The sequence below is a fragment of the Mesoplodon bidens genome, assembly GCF_964165515.1.
Source record: "Mesoplodon bidens genome assembly, chromosome: 2".
NCBI lineage: Eukaryota > Metazoa > Chordata > Mammalia > Artiodactyla > Ziphiidae > Mesoplodon > Mesoplodon bidens.
This window is the reverse complement of record NC_138177.1, coordinates 1,484,607-1,497,449: the sequence shown is the minus strand read 5'-3', so window position 1 is coordinate 1,497,449 and position 12,843 is coordinate 1,484,607. Positions and strand designations below refer to the sequence as shown.

At 61.4% G+C, this 12,843-nt stretch overlaps 1 protein-coding gene across 3 annotated transcripts; it reads left to right on the top strand.

The window, feature by feature from the left end:
* Positions 1-890: 890 nt before the first annotated feature.
* On the top strand, positions 891-5,686 carry ELF3 (E74 like ETS transcription factor 3). Of its 3 annotated transcripts, XM_081221221.1 has the most exons (9): positions 891-1,021; positions 1,378-1,548; positions 1,823-2,044; positions 2,191-2,286; positions 2,395-2,514; positions 2,638-2,727; positions 2,883-2,999; positions 4,169-4,364; positions 4,924-5,686. In XM_081221221.1, exons 2-9 carry the CDS (start codon positions 1,386-1,388, stop codon positions 5,036-5,038), a joined length of 1,119 nt encoding a protein of 372 aa, XP_081077347.1. In that variant the 5' UTR covers positions 891-1,021; positions 1,378-1,385; the 3' UTR covers positions 5,039-5,686. The 3 variants fall into 3 exon arrangements, with proteins under 3 accessions (XP_081077347.1, XP_081077349.1, XP_081077348.1); XM_081221223.1 differs by lacking the exon at positions 1,823-2,044; XM_081221222.1 differs by lacking the exon at positions 2,395-2,514.
* Positions 5,687-12,843: the final 7,157 nt, after the last annotated feature.

The following is a 12,843-nucleotide window of genomic DNA, read 5'->3' as shown; positions in this document are numbered from 1 at the left end:
ATAGGGATCACCACGCATCCTGACGATTCTCGTAAGGGTTAGACGGAGCCCTGCTAACACGGCCTGGCCCCTGATGAGCGCTGAGCCGGCCCAGGTAGCCGGGCCTCTGACGCTAGAGGGCAGCAGGTAGGTGCCGCTGAGCCATGTGCGTGGGGATTAGATGGAGGCCAGATAGAGGGGTAAACACGTCCACGTGGGTCCGGCCCCTCCCTGGGCAGCCCCACGCGGTGGGCTCCGCCAGGGGCCAGGTAAGTTCTTCAGAGCAGAGCCAGGTCCTCCAGAGGGGGCTGCAGCGACTGATGCTTGGATGGCGTCTGGCAGGCACAGCTAAGTGGGTGCCAGCGGTGGCCCTGTGCCTGGGGATGCTGCGGACGCTGGGGCCCTGGGCAAGGCTGGCAGGCCGTGAACATTCCAGCCTGAATCCCGGGCGTCGTGGGAAAGATCCCCAAACCTCCGTATCTTCCCTCCCTGCTAGGCCCCCTTGTCCTCAGACCTGCAGACGTTTGGGGGCCAGAAGCCTTCCTGACCCAGTTCTGACCCAGATTCCTCACCCCTCCCCGCTTCAGCCCATCCCCGGCCTGGCCCCCCAGAGGAATTTCCTGAGCCAGAGGGTGGCCGAAAGTGCAGATGCCCACCCAGCGTCCACCTGCCACCCGCCCAGGCCACTGCCCTGTGCCCAACCCCAGAGGGTGCGGGATGACAGACCCTGACAATCATTAAACCAGCCGGGCCTGATTTCCCAGCACCACCGGCCTGGATCCCGGCCAAGTGGCACAAAATATGCAAATCACCTGGGGCCAGGAGCCCAGTCTAAAGGCCAGGAAATCCCCTCGACCAATGAGCCACCAGCTCAGGTTACCGCGGGTGCCTATAAAGGCCCGGGTGCAGGCGGAGCTCGGAGCTTCTACTTAGCGCGGTGGGAGCGCCGCCTGCGCCGTCAGTGCTACCTGGCGGAGCTTTCCCCCTGCATTTCCTCCGCCTGCAGCCTCTAAACCTGCCTGCCACACCCTTGGCCGCCAAGGTAGGACCCCTGCCTGTCACATTCCCCCGCCTGGCCCCGGGGGGATTGGGGAGGGGCCGGTGGAGCTTGGTTCTGAGCCTACCCAAGCAGGAGTTGCAGGGCTGGGCGGTGTCCTGAGGGCCCGAGAGCCTGTCCCTGCAAAGGACAGAGTGGCCATGACTGCCGGTCCCACTCGTGGGCCCAGGAGGGCAGAGGAGGGAGCCCAGCGGGAGGCCTTGTGCCCCCTCACCAGCACACCCTCTGTTCCCCGGGCTCTGAGACCCTGGAGCCCTTCTTGAGGAGAGGGTGTCCTAAGAGATGTTGACCTTCACGCCCTTGGGCCCCTGGCTCTCACCAGCCTTGCCCTCCCTTCCCAGGTAGCCTCATGGCTGCAACCTGTGAGATTAGCAACGTTTTTAGCAACTACTTCAGTACGATGTACAGCTCGGAGGACCCCAATCTGGCCTCTGCTCCCCCTGCCGCCGCCTTCGGGGCTGATGACCTGGTGCTGGCGCTCAGCAGCCCGCAGATGTCCCTGGAGGGCACAGGTGGGTCTCAGGAGGGGCTGGACGTTTGGGGAGAGGGAGACATCCACCTAAGAGCCTGGGACAAGTGGGGGGGAGGGCTGGGGTGAGCTGTAAGAAGCTGGGGTGTTGGGATTTGGGGGCTGCGCCTGCCTGGCAGGGGTGCTGGCCAGGGTGTTGTGAGCACCACCGCCCGCCCTGCTCCTGGCTGCGTGCTCTGAGAGTCCAGGCGGGACCCCCGGCATCCCCAGCTGGCTCCAGAAAGGGGCTGACCCATTGCCGTGCCGGCACCTTGCAGAGAAGGCCAGCTGGTTGGGGGAGCAGCCCCAGCTCTGGTCCAAGGCCCAGGTCCTGGACTGGATCAGCTACCAAGTGGAGAAGCACAAGTACGACGCCAGCACCATCGACCTCTCGCGCTGTGACATGGACGGGGCCGCGCTCTGCCGCTGCGCCCCCGAGGAGCTGCGCCTGGTCTTTGGGCCCCTGGGGGACCAGCTGTACTCCCAGCTGTGGGACCTCAGTGAGTCCTGGAGGGGAGGCCGCCTCCTGCCCCGCCCCCTCCTCAGTTAGGGAGGCTGGTCTGGGGATTGGCCCAAGGGCACCACCAGGGAGAGAGCCCCAGGGAGGGGAGGGGAGACCCCTGGGCTCTGACCCCCTTCTCATCAGCTTCCAGCTTCCCCGACGAGCTCAGCTGGATCATGGAGCTTCTGGAGAAGGACAGCATGGCACTTCAGGAGCCCCTGGGGGACCAGGGCCCCTTCGGTGAGAGCCCCCTTCTCTCAACCCCTCCCAGCCTGTCCTGTCCCCTCTCTGCCCCACACCCCCAGCTGGGAGAGTCAGGGCCCCCTCTGAACTCTCACATGCCCCCAGACCAGGGAAGCCCCTTTGCCCAGGAGATGCTTGAGGACTGCAGACAGGCCAGCCCCTTCTACCCGGGCAGCTTCGGCACGGGGGCCCCCTCCCCGGGCAGCTCTGACGTCTCCACCGCAGGTGAGCCCTCGGGCATCTGCCCGCAGCCTCCCCTCCCCAGATGCCCTGAGCGCTGGCGCCCCGCACTAGAGCCCAGGCTTTCTGGGAGGACCGGAAGGGGCTCACTCTGACCCGCCCCTCCAGGGACCGGCGCTTCTCAGAGCCCCCAGGCCTCAGACTCCGGTGGAAGCGACGTGGACCTGGACGCCCCAGACAGCAAGCTCTTCTCTGGGGGTGAGTGGAGGGAACCTCCTGGTCCCCGTGGGTGTCCCGCTGAGCCATGCCAGGGGCTGGCCCCCTGCCCCACCCCCTCAGGGTTTTCCTGGAGGGGGGTTGTCCCCCAGCAGCCCCCATCCCTCCCTCTCCTGACCTTCCACCTCTCCCCACAGACGGCTTTCCCGACTACAAGAAGGAGGACCTTAAGCATGGGAAGCGGAAACGGGGCCGGCCCCGAAAGCTGAGTAAAGACTCCCGGGAGTGTCTTGAGGGCAAGAAGAGCAAGCACGGTGAGAGGGGGCCCTGCGCGGTGAGAGGGGGCCCTGCGCGGCTGGGGGGCCCTGCGCGGTGAGAGGGGGCCTTGCGCGGCTGGGGGGCCCTGCACGGCTTGGGTCCCTGTACGGTTGGGGGGCCCTGCACGGCTGGGGGCTGTGGTGGGGCCGGTGGGTCCTCTCTCCTGAGCTGGGCCCTCCACATGTTCCTGCGTACGGGGCCAGGGTGCACATGGTCACTGCCGGGTGGCAGGGCCTGGCTGGTCCTTCATGGTGCATGTGGCCGTAGAGCCACGGGGGCTGCAGGAAGGGTGGGGCTGGGGTCCAGGCTTCCTGCCCACCCCTCGTCCTGCCTGAGGGGCACACTTGCTGGCGGGTGCTGGGCAGGCTCAGGCAGGGACAGTGGCTCAGTCGCTGGACGGCCCATCCACCGAGGGCCGTGCAGGGGTGGCCCTTCCACCCACCAAGTCCCTGCCCCGTGGCCTTGGCCCTTGAGTGGGATCCTGCCACCAGAGCCACCGGCAGGGCCCCCGCAGCTCTTTCTCATCCGCACATGCAACCCCTCCCACACGCAGTGGGCCTGTTTGCTTCTTGGGGTCATTCTTCCCAGGAAGCTGTCCCCTTGTCCCCCAGGCCAGGGCCAGCTCTGTGGTCCTGCACCTGCTGAGCTCTCACCACCTTTTGCTGTATCTGCTTTTTTTTTTTTTTTTTTTTTGCGTTACGCGGGCCTCTCACTGTTGTGGCCTCTCCCGCTGCGGAGCACAGGCTCCGAACGCGCAGGTGCGGCCGTGGCTCACGGGCCCAGCCGCTCCGCGGCATGTGGGATCTTCCTGGACCGGGGCACGAACCTGTGTCCCCTGCATTGGCAGGCGGACTCTCAACCACTGCGCCACCAGGGAAGCCCTGTATCTGCTTTTTTACCGTGAACCCTCGAAACTGTGAGCCCCTCAATGCGGTACCGTGTCTCAACCGCTCTTGCATCCCAGCCAGACATTTGATCAGTATCTGAGCTGAGCGAGTTAAACCTCTGTGCCGTGTGAGACGTGGTCTTCCTGGAGCTTCCCCGGCTGTCCAGTGGGGGAGGCCAGGAGGGAGGCAGCCGTCAGTAGGCTGTGCGCTGGGATGGGCAGCCGTCGTGGGGGTCAGGGGTACCCTGGGCCACTGACTAATGGAGCCTGGCCTTGTAGCCCCCAGAGGCACCCACCTGTGGGAGTTCATCCGTGACATCCTCATCCACCCGGAGCTCAACGAGGGCCTCATGAAGTGGGAGAACCGGCAAGAGGGTGTCTTCAAGTTCCTGCGCTCGGAGGCTGTGGCCCAGCTCTGGGGCCAGAAGAAGAAGAACAGCAGCATGACCTATGAGAAGCTGAGCAGGGCCATGAGGTGAGCGGGCCTCGCTGCCCGGCCGGGGCGGCCGTTGGCACCGTCAGAACCCTCCCCCTTCCGACGGGTGTGAGTCCCGTGCAGCGAGGAACCGCGCGGTCTGGCCGCCTCGTGGGCTGAGTGGGAGCCTGGCAGGTGGCTGGCCGGCCTGCAGCACACACTGAACTTGGTGTGGCAGCATTTCTTTGTATCGCCTGCAAGGCTCGTCCTAAGAAAGGCACTTCGTGGTAATAAGGGCAGTAGCCAAGGCCCACACCATCGAAGCCATTAAGCTGCCTGTCTCTGGACCTTGGTTTCCTCGCAGACCATCGCTAAGGTTTCCTCAACCCTAAAATCACGTGGCTTCATGATGGGCCCAGGACAGAGGCGAAAGCCACACAGGAGCCAGGGCGCGGCCCGGTGCTCGGGACAGAGCAGGGCGAAGGAGCAGAGACTCCTCCGTGCAGCAGGTGGCTCAGGCCCAGGCCGGCCGGGCTGCAGCCCAGCGGGGCAGGTCACCTGAGGATTCCTGGCAGGCGGGCCCCTGCCTGGGCACCTCTGACCACCCTTCTCCCCTCAGGTACTACTACAAACGGGAGATCCTGGAGCGGGTGGACGGCCGGCGGCTTGTCTACAAGTTCGGCAAAAACTCCAGTGGCTGGAAGGAGGAGGAGGTGGCCGGGCATAGGAACTGAGGGTCGGACCGGCCTGCGACCGAAGCTCGGACCTGAGGCTGCACCCCCGGAGGGGACCCCCAGGACGCCTGGGCATGCGCCCTGCGCCGTGGAGAGAAGCTGAGGCTCTGGCTCCTGTCGGCCGTCGTCCTGGCATCCGGGCAGGTGGCCTCTGCTGTCTGTCCTCCTCTTGGAATTACAAGCCTGGTGTTTGAGGCCACTTGTGCGCCGGCTGTAGCTGCGCTCGCGGCTCCTTCTGTCTGGGCCGCGTCAGACCCGATCGGACCCCAGTGGTGGACACCTCCCTCCGACAGAGGCCGGAGCGGGCTGAGAAGGCTGGGGGCCCTGGGCCCTGAGAAGGGCCCCCTCTTTCTGCGCTGGCTTCCCCCTCCCCGCTCAGTGCTTGGGCTCCGCGGGCGGGGGTCAGAGCACCCCGTAATTTATGCGCTATAAATACAGACATGTACATAGAGATCTATTTTTTCTAAGACATTCCCCTCCTGCCCCTCCCTCACCAGGTGCTGGTGGCCACACTGACTGTTCTAGGCCCTCTGCTGGACCAGTGAGGAGCAGGGCGATGCCGGGACCCCTGGGACGGGGCTCCTGGCTCCCTCCTCCTGTGAATGGGGGCAGAGACCTCCAATAAAGTGCCTTGTGGACTTTTTCTAACCTTTGTCTTAGCTACCTGTATACTAAAGTCTGGAGCTCTGGCCCGGATGTGGGCCATGGGGTTGGGAAAGGGGACCAGGGCAGGGGTCTGCCGGCTGCAGGTGAAGGTGGAGGCTGAGGCTGGAGGAGAGTGAGGGGACGGGTGATCCTTCCCCGCAGCTTGGGCTGTCCTGCCGCCACGAGGCACCTGCGGGGCGACCTGGACCGAGCCAGGCCTCTGCAGCCCGCTGTCAGGCCGCTGTGCCCTGGCGTCCACTAAGGAGTCTGGGATTGCGTGTCTGGCCTTGTGGAGTAGGTGTGCATTCCAGCCAAGCTGGCTGCGAGCTGAGTATCTGTAAGATGAATCCAAGCTTTCGTTGTCGGACGTGGAATCGGAGTTATGATCTTGCGGAGGGAAAAACAAACAAAGCGAGATGAGTGCTTGAGGAGGACTCGGGGGCGGAGGAATGCCTGGCCTGGTCGACGTGGCACCGTGGACACCGCTGCCACCGCGCGGCCCCCTCCCCACGAAGGAGACTGACAGCCCGGGTCACAGACGCAGAGGGAGGGGGCCCTGGGGACGCAGTCGTGCTCCCTGCCGTCTCCCCAGAGGCTTCTCCGGGGTTGGGGCTCCTCTGACGGTGTCCTCAGCAGAGTTCAGAAGGTGCTGCTCTGTCTGCACAAAATGACACATCTGGGTTCAGGTGGGGCTGTAGGTGGGGGGTCCTCGTGAAGAACGTCTCCCAGAGTGGAGTTCCTTAAGTCTGAGGCCTCGAGTTTCGGGGAGCACTTTAAAAAGCCATTTTGTGCGTTTGAAAGGCTGTTTAGCTATCTTAGAAATATCAGATTATTCACCAAAGGGATGCGGGTAAGAAAGGGATCTGAGAAAAACAGGTGTATGCTGGTGTGTGCGTGTGCACGTGTGTGCATGGGGCTCACTCAGGAGGACAGGGCCTGGGGGCTAGGAGGGTGGGGAGGTCGCTCAGGAGGGGATGGAGTCATGAAAGAAGCTGGAGTCCTCTGGAGCCCTTGGGGAAGAAGTTTCCTTGCGAAAGTGGGTACCGGGTGAGCGCTGGGGTTTAGTCTCCAGCAGTCCCCACTTCCCCGCGGCTGCTTTATCGGGGGTCCCGGCCTAAGAGTCGCCTCATTTCTTGAAAATGACCAAGTGCGGGCGCTGTGCTCACCTCTCCGCCCGCGTTATCTGGGGTCCTCGCGCCCCCAGAGGGTCACCCACGTTGCCTGAGTCCCTTCTGAGAGTGGGCAGGAGCCCCGGGACCAGAGCACACCTCCGGGACCCCAAGCTCGCTCAGGACCCTCCGCCTCCATCAGCTTCTTCAGCCCCGAAGGAGGCACCGGCGGTGAGACGCGGCCCGGGGGGTCTGCTGGGGAGGAGGGCTGCCCGCGGCCCAGCCCTTCATCCCGTGCCAAAGGGCCCGAAGCAGCAGTGCCCGCACGGCGCGCTGACCTTTGTCCTGCCGTTTGCAGTTTATGAGGTGCTTTCCTCATCCTTTATCTCATTCCTTCCGCACCACAGCCCTCGGAGGGGACTGGGCGTCCCCGTGTCCCGGCTGGGGCAGGAGGCTGGTCCAAGGTCGGCGGAGCCTGGACTCCTGCCGGCGCTGGGGGGCGACAGCGGGCGGGGCCTCGCTCCCTCCTAGGGGGCGTGGTCCTCAGTGTCTCCGCCCAACACTGCCGCCCCGCCCCCCGCCCCAGGACACTGCAGGGCCCGGCAGCCGTGCCCGTCCCCCGGTCCCCTCCGGCTGGACTCGGGGGCGTGAGTCCCCACCTCTTACTGCCCCTGTGGGGTCGGGGGGCTGCTGGGCAGGTGCGGGAGCCCCTCGGGGCGTGCCTGCGGGGGAGGGGCGGCTCCGCCCCTTCAGCTCCCCTCCCGCACGCGGGGGAGCCGAGCTTTCCCTGTCTTCCATTCCTTTCGCTCTGTTTACACCCTTTCACCCTCAGGAGCTGTGGGGCCTCCGGGCAAGGCCGGGCTTACTCATCTCAGTGCCTCCGCAGCGCCTGGCACAGAGCAGGCGCTCGATAAATATTTGCTTGGCTGCCCTGTGCCTCTCCCTGCCTCTCCCTGCCCGGCTGCCCCCTCCCCCTGGGCACACACGCACTCAGGCCCCCCAGCCTCACACTCGCGCACACACGGCCTCAGCGCGCCCCCTGCAGTGGACGAAACCCCCAGCCCCTGAGCTATCAGCTCCCCCCTGCCCCCTCTCTGAGGCGGTTCTGCTCCCCTTCTCCCCGCCAGGTGGGCTCCGGCCTGCCCCCAAGTCGGGCCCAGTGCAAAATGAAAATTCAGCCCAGCTGTTAAAAATTATCAACCACTCCCAGGTGGCGACAGCAGAGCTGGGCATTCACGGGGCCCTGGGGGCCTCCTGAGGACAGCACCCCTGCCCGTCAGAGCCGCTGAGCCGCCCACTATGCCTCCTGCTACAGGTGCATCTGCAGCTGCAGAAAACCAGGAATACGTGGCCAACTCTTTAAAATCAGAACAATCGGGCTTCCCTGGTGGCGCAGTGGTTGGGAATCCGCCTGCCAACGCGGGGGACATGGGTTCGAGCCCTGGTCCGGGAAGATCCCACATGCCGCGGAGCAACTAAGCCCGTGAGCCACAACTACTGAGCCCGCGTGCCACAATTACTGAAGCCCATGTGCCACAATTACTGAGCCTGCGCGCTAGAGCCCGTGAGCCACAACTACTGAGCCCACGTGCCACAACTACTGAGGCCCACGTGCCATAACTACTGAAGCCCGCGCCTACAGCCCGTGCTCCACAACAAGAGAAGCCACCGCAATGAGAAGCCCACGCACCACAAAGGAGAGTAGCCCCCGCTCGCCGCAACTAGAGAAAGCCTGTGCAGCAACGAAGACGCAACGCAGCCAAAAATAAATAAATAAATTTAAAATCAGAACAATTTTCACACAATAACGGGATGGTGGCTTCTCTTTAACCAGAAGATCTGGCTGTGCTGAGCCAGCTCCCCACTGGACCACAGTCTGCGGAGGCAGAACCGTGGGTCCCCGCAGCCACCATCGTCACTGCCATGCAGGGCCCTGTGGCCCGTAAGCAGGAAGTCCTCAGCCTGGGTGGAAGTATCTGTGTCTGCCCCCCACCTACTGCTCCCGGACTAGGAGCTCGTCCTGCAGGCCCTCTACCTGCAAAACAATGGCTCATTGAGGCTGTCAATCAGTAAACAGGTGATGGGGGGGTCATACCTGGATGTGGATTCCTGCCAGCCGCCTCCACTATGAGGGCCTGGGGACCAGAGCCCCCTGATATGTACTTGGGAGCATCAAATTTTCTCACCTCAAGACCTCTTTTAGCCCAGTTGGTGCACAGCATATCAAGGACACACATACACCCTGGAATATGGGTGCCCTCTGCACTGGGCATAGCTGATTAACCCCGGGTGCCAAAGAGCCACCCTTGCCTGGCAGCCTTGTCCCGGCCCGGCCCCTCTCCCTGTGGAGGGATTCATCTGTGCAACACCTCTTCACAGAGTCTTCCCGAAACTGACCTCTTTTCAGGAAAAACAGTGTCCCTAGGTGAGTCAGTGAGCCCTGCATTGTAACCAAATCCCAATGACTGTGGAACAGGACACTAGACCCAGGTGAACAAGCCCCATTTCATAGATGGGGAAACTGAGGCTCAGAGGAGGCAAGTGACTTACTCAAAGGCACACAGCTTGCGGTGAGAATGTGAGCTCAGTGTCGACAGCTGCCTCCTAAGCAGCACCTACTGGGTGAGGGGTCACTCATCCCTCCTCTCACTGAGCATCTGCCTTGCCACCGGGCTGTGTGCGGGGGCCCAGGAGGGAAGGGCCACCCAGGACTGTGGAGCCCACGAGATCTCAAAGAACAAACCCCCGTCAGCCTCCCAGCAGGCCTGTGAGGCAGGATGGGCCCTCGTCTCCCAGGCAGGGAAACCGAGGCTGTGCAGGGTGAAGACACAGCCCATAAGGGCCTGAGACCAGGATCTAGAGCCTGGCTTCCTGCGCCTCTTTCCTCAGCCCCACCATGGATTCCGGACTCCGCCTGAAACCCCACTGCCAGATGCACAGTTTGAGAAGCGCCTGGGGTGGGGGCTCCATCAGAGTAGGTTTCAGGATGCTTCCCAGTGACCCTGTGGGAGGATGGAGAGCGAGGTGCCGTTTTTGAGGCACTCACAGTAGCCTCCTCATTCTTGTCCCGACTCCCCTCCCCCCCTCGGCTTCTTCCTCCCCCTTGTCTCCCCTCCTCCTCCCCCCTCCCTTCTCCTCCCCTTCCCCTCCCCATCTACTCCCCCTCCTCCCCTCCCCTCTCTCCTCTCCCTCCTCCCCTCCCCCTCCCTCCTCCCCTCCTCCTCCTCTTCCCTTCTCCCCTTCCCCTCCCTCCTCTCCCTCCTCCCCTCCCCTCCTCCTCCTCTCCCTCCTCCCCTCCCCTCCTCCTCCTCTTCCCTTCTCCCCTCCCCGCCCTCCTCCCCTCCCCTCCCTCCTCGCCCTCCTCCCCTCCCCCTCCCTCCTCCCCTCCTCCTCTTCCCTTCTCCTCCCCCTCTCTTCCTCCTCCCTCACCTACTCCCCTCCCCCATCTACTCCCCTCCCCCTCCTCCCCTCCCCCTCCCTCCTCTCCCTCCTCTCCTCCTGCTACGTGCAGGGCTGGGCTGGGGCAGCACCAGCAGCAATTAGTCCAGCTCAGCCACCCGTTACTGGAACCTTCGTGTCAACTCTGGAGCTGATCCAGGAAACCACACCCAGTGTCCCGAATGACTCAGCTTCACCTGCCCACCTCCACACCTGCCAGCCTCAGTGACCCAGGCCACAGCAGGAGGGGAAAGTCCCAACATCCCTTGGTCTATCCTTATCTACCCCATGGGTTTGCAGGGCATGCTGGGATTTATAGTCCTTATATTGCAGGCTTGGTGCCCTGGCTGATTTCTAGCCGTGAGGAAAGTCAGTGCAAACGCTGGGGTTTGGAGGATGCAGACAGAGCATGTACACTCTTCCGTAGCATCGTCTGGCATGCAAGCAGCTTAAGGTTAGGAGAGACACCACCTCTCATATATCAAATCGGCAAAGAGTAAAAAGAACACCCCTGGTGTCTAGGCTGGTGAGGATGTGAAGAAACTCAAGCCTGCATAAACCGTTGGTCTAGGTGGGAGTTAGGAGACACTTTCCGAAGAACAATTTGACAAGCTGCCTAAAAACCTTGAAAAGCATGCATGACTTTTCCCTAGCAATTTCACATCTGAGCACTTCTTTCCAAAGAAAATAATTGGGTAGGTGCACAAAGATACATGTACCAGGGCTCCCTCTGTGGCGGTGGTGTAACCGGAGACAAATGGTAGCGACCTAAGTGTCACCCAAAGGGGGCTGCGAAGCTCGCTGCAGTAGAGATATTTACTCACCTCCCAGGCAACCCATAAAGTGAGGTTGGGCACCTCTATTTACCGACATGTGCAGCTGTCCATGATGTACCATTAAGTGGGAAGAAAGTGGATTTGCATTCACCGTGTGTCGAATGATACACTTTTGTAAAAATGTTAGTGGTTATCTCTGGGCAGAATCATGGAAAATAACTATATTTTCTTAAAAGAAAGATTCTGTGAATATTACTATAAAAGAACTAAACTATTTCCCATTTTGAAACAAGACACACACACATACACAAGACCAACTTTCGGTATCAGTGGGTGAGAAGAAATTTCCAAAGGCTGTTATTTACACTGACTGCCTCCCCGTCTTTCTTCCTTTCAGTCACTCAGAGGTAAGAATCAGTCCTTTCAATTTGATGAGACGCCTTTGGCTCTGAGAGGTTAGGACTTTGTCCAGAGATTCACAACAAATTCCGGTGTTTTTATTTCTTCTTTCTTTCTTCTACGATGATCCCATGGAAGCCATTCTCCTCTCAGTGTCCTTTTTTTTTTTTTTTTTTTTTTTTGCAGTACGTGAGCCTCTCACTGTTGTGGCCTCTCCCGTTGCGGAGCACAGGCTCCGGACGCGCAGGCTCAGCGGCCATGGCTCACGGGCCCAGCCGCTCCGTGGCATGTGGGATCTTCCCGGACCGGGGCACGAACCCACGTCCCCTGCATCGGCAGGCGGACTCTCAACTACTGCGCCACCAGGGGAGCCCCTCAGTGTCCTTTTTTATCTCTAGCATCCCTGTGTGACTTCTACAGTTTTCGTGTCTGCTGAAATTCTACATCTGTTCCTGCTTGTTGTCCACTTTTTCCACTAGAACCTTTAACATCTGAGTTATACATGAATCTGGTTCTGTTGGTAACTTTGTTTTTTGACAATGAGATTTTTTCCTTTTTTTTTTTGCGTGTCTCATAATTTTTTATTAAGTGCTGGACATCTGTGTAGAACAGTAGAGGATGAGATAAACAGCACGTGGCTGGGAATGGGTGTGCCTCTTCTGCTAGATCGGGTGTGTGTGTGTGTGTGTGTGTGTGTGTGTCCAGGAACGTTGAGTCGAGCTGGGCAGGAGTTCAGGTCAGTCTGAGCTTTGTGATGGTGATGGTTGGCTGCCCCTCCCTTGGTGCTGGGCTTTCTCTGTGTCCCTGCTGCACCCTGGGCCTTCAGCACCTACGTCCCTCTGCACTTGTGTCATGGAAGGTGTTCTGTCCATGCTGTCCTCTGCGTAGATGGCTGTTGCTTGGTGTCTGCTGTCCCGGTGGCACGGTGCTGGGGGTCAGGAGGTCCCCTTGTCCTGGTCCAGGCTCCTCTTGGGCAGGCCCCATGTGCCTGGGCCTCCAGGGTAGGAACTTTGCAATGACCCTCCCGTCTGTGGCAGGACTTGTGTGGAGAAGACCTTGCAGGCCTGTCACGCAGGCTTCCTTACCTGTTGGCATTTGGGGCTGTCTGACTCTGCTGTGGGGATGTCCTGGGCTTTGTAGAAGTTCAGCAGCATCTCTGGCCTCCACCCACCAAAAGCCCTCAGTGCACTCTGTCCTCCCAGCTCTGGAGACCAAAAATGTCTCTAGACTTTGCCAAATGTCCCTGGGGGCAAATTGCCCAGACCCCGCAGACCCCCAGCTGTTTTCTGCCCCTCCTCCCCAGCACCTGAAGGTTCTAGGTCCCCTTCTGTGCCCATCCCTCTCTCCTCCTCCTCCTTTTCCTGCTTCTTCTAGGGGTGGGTCTAGGTGGGGCTCCTGCCTTTCCCCCCTGGGGGGGGCTCTCTAAACTTTCCCACCC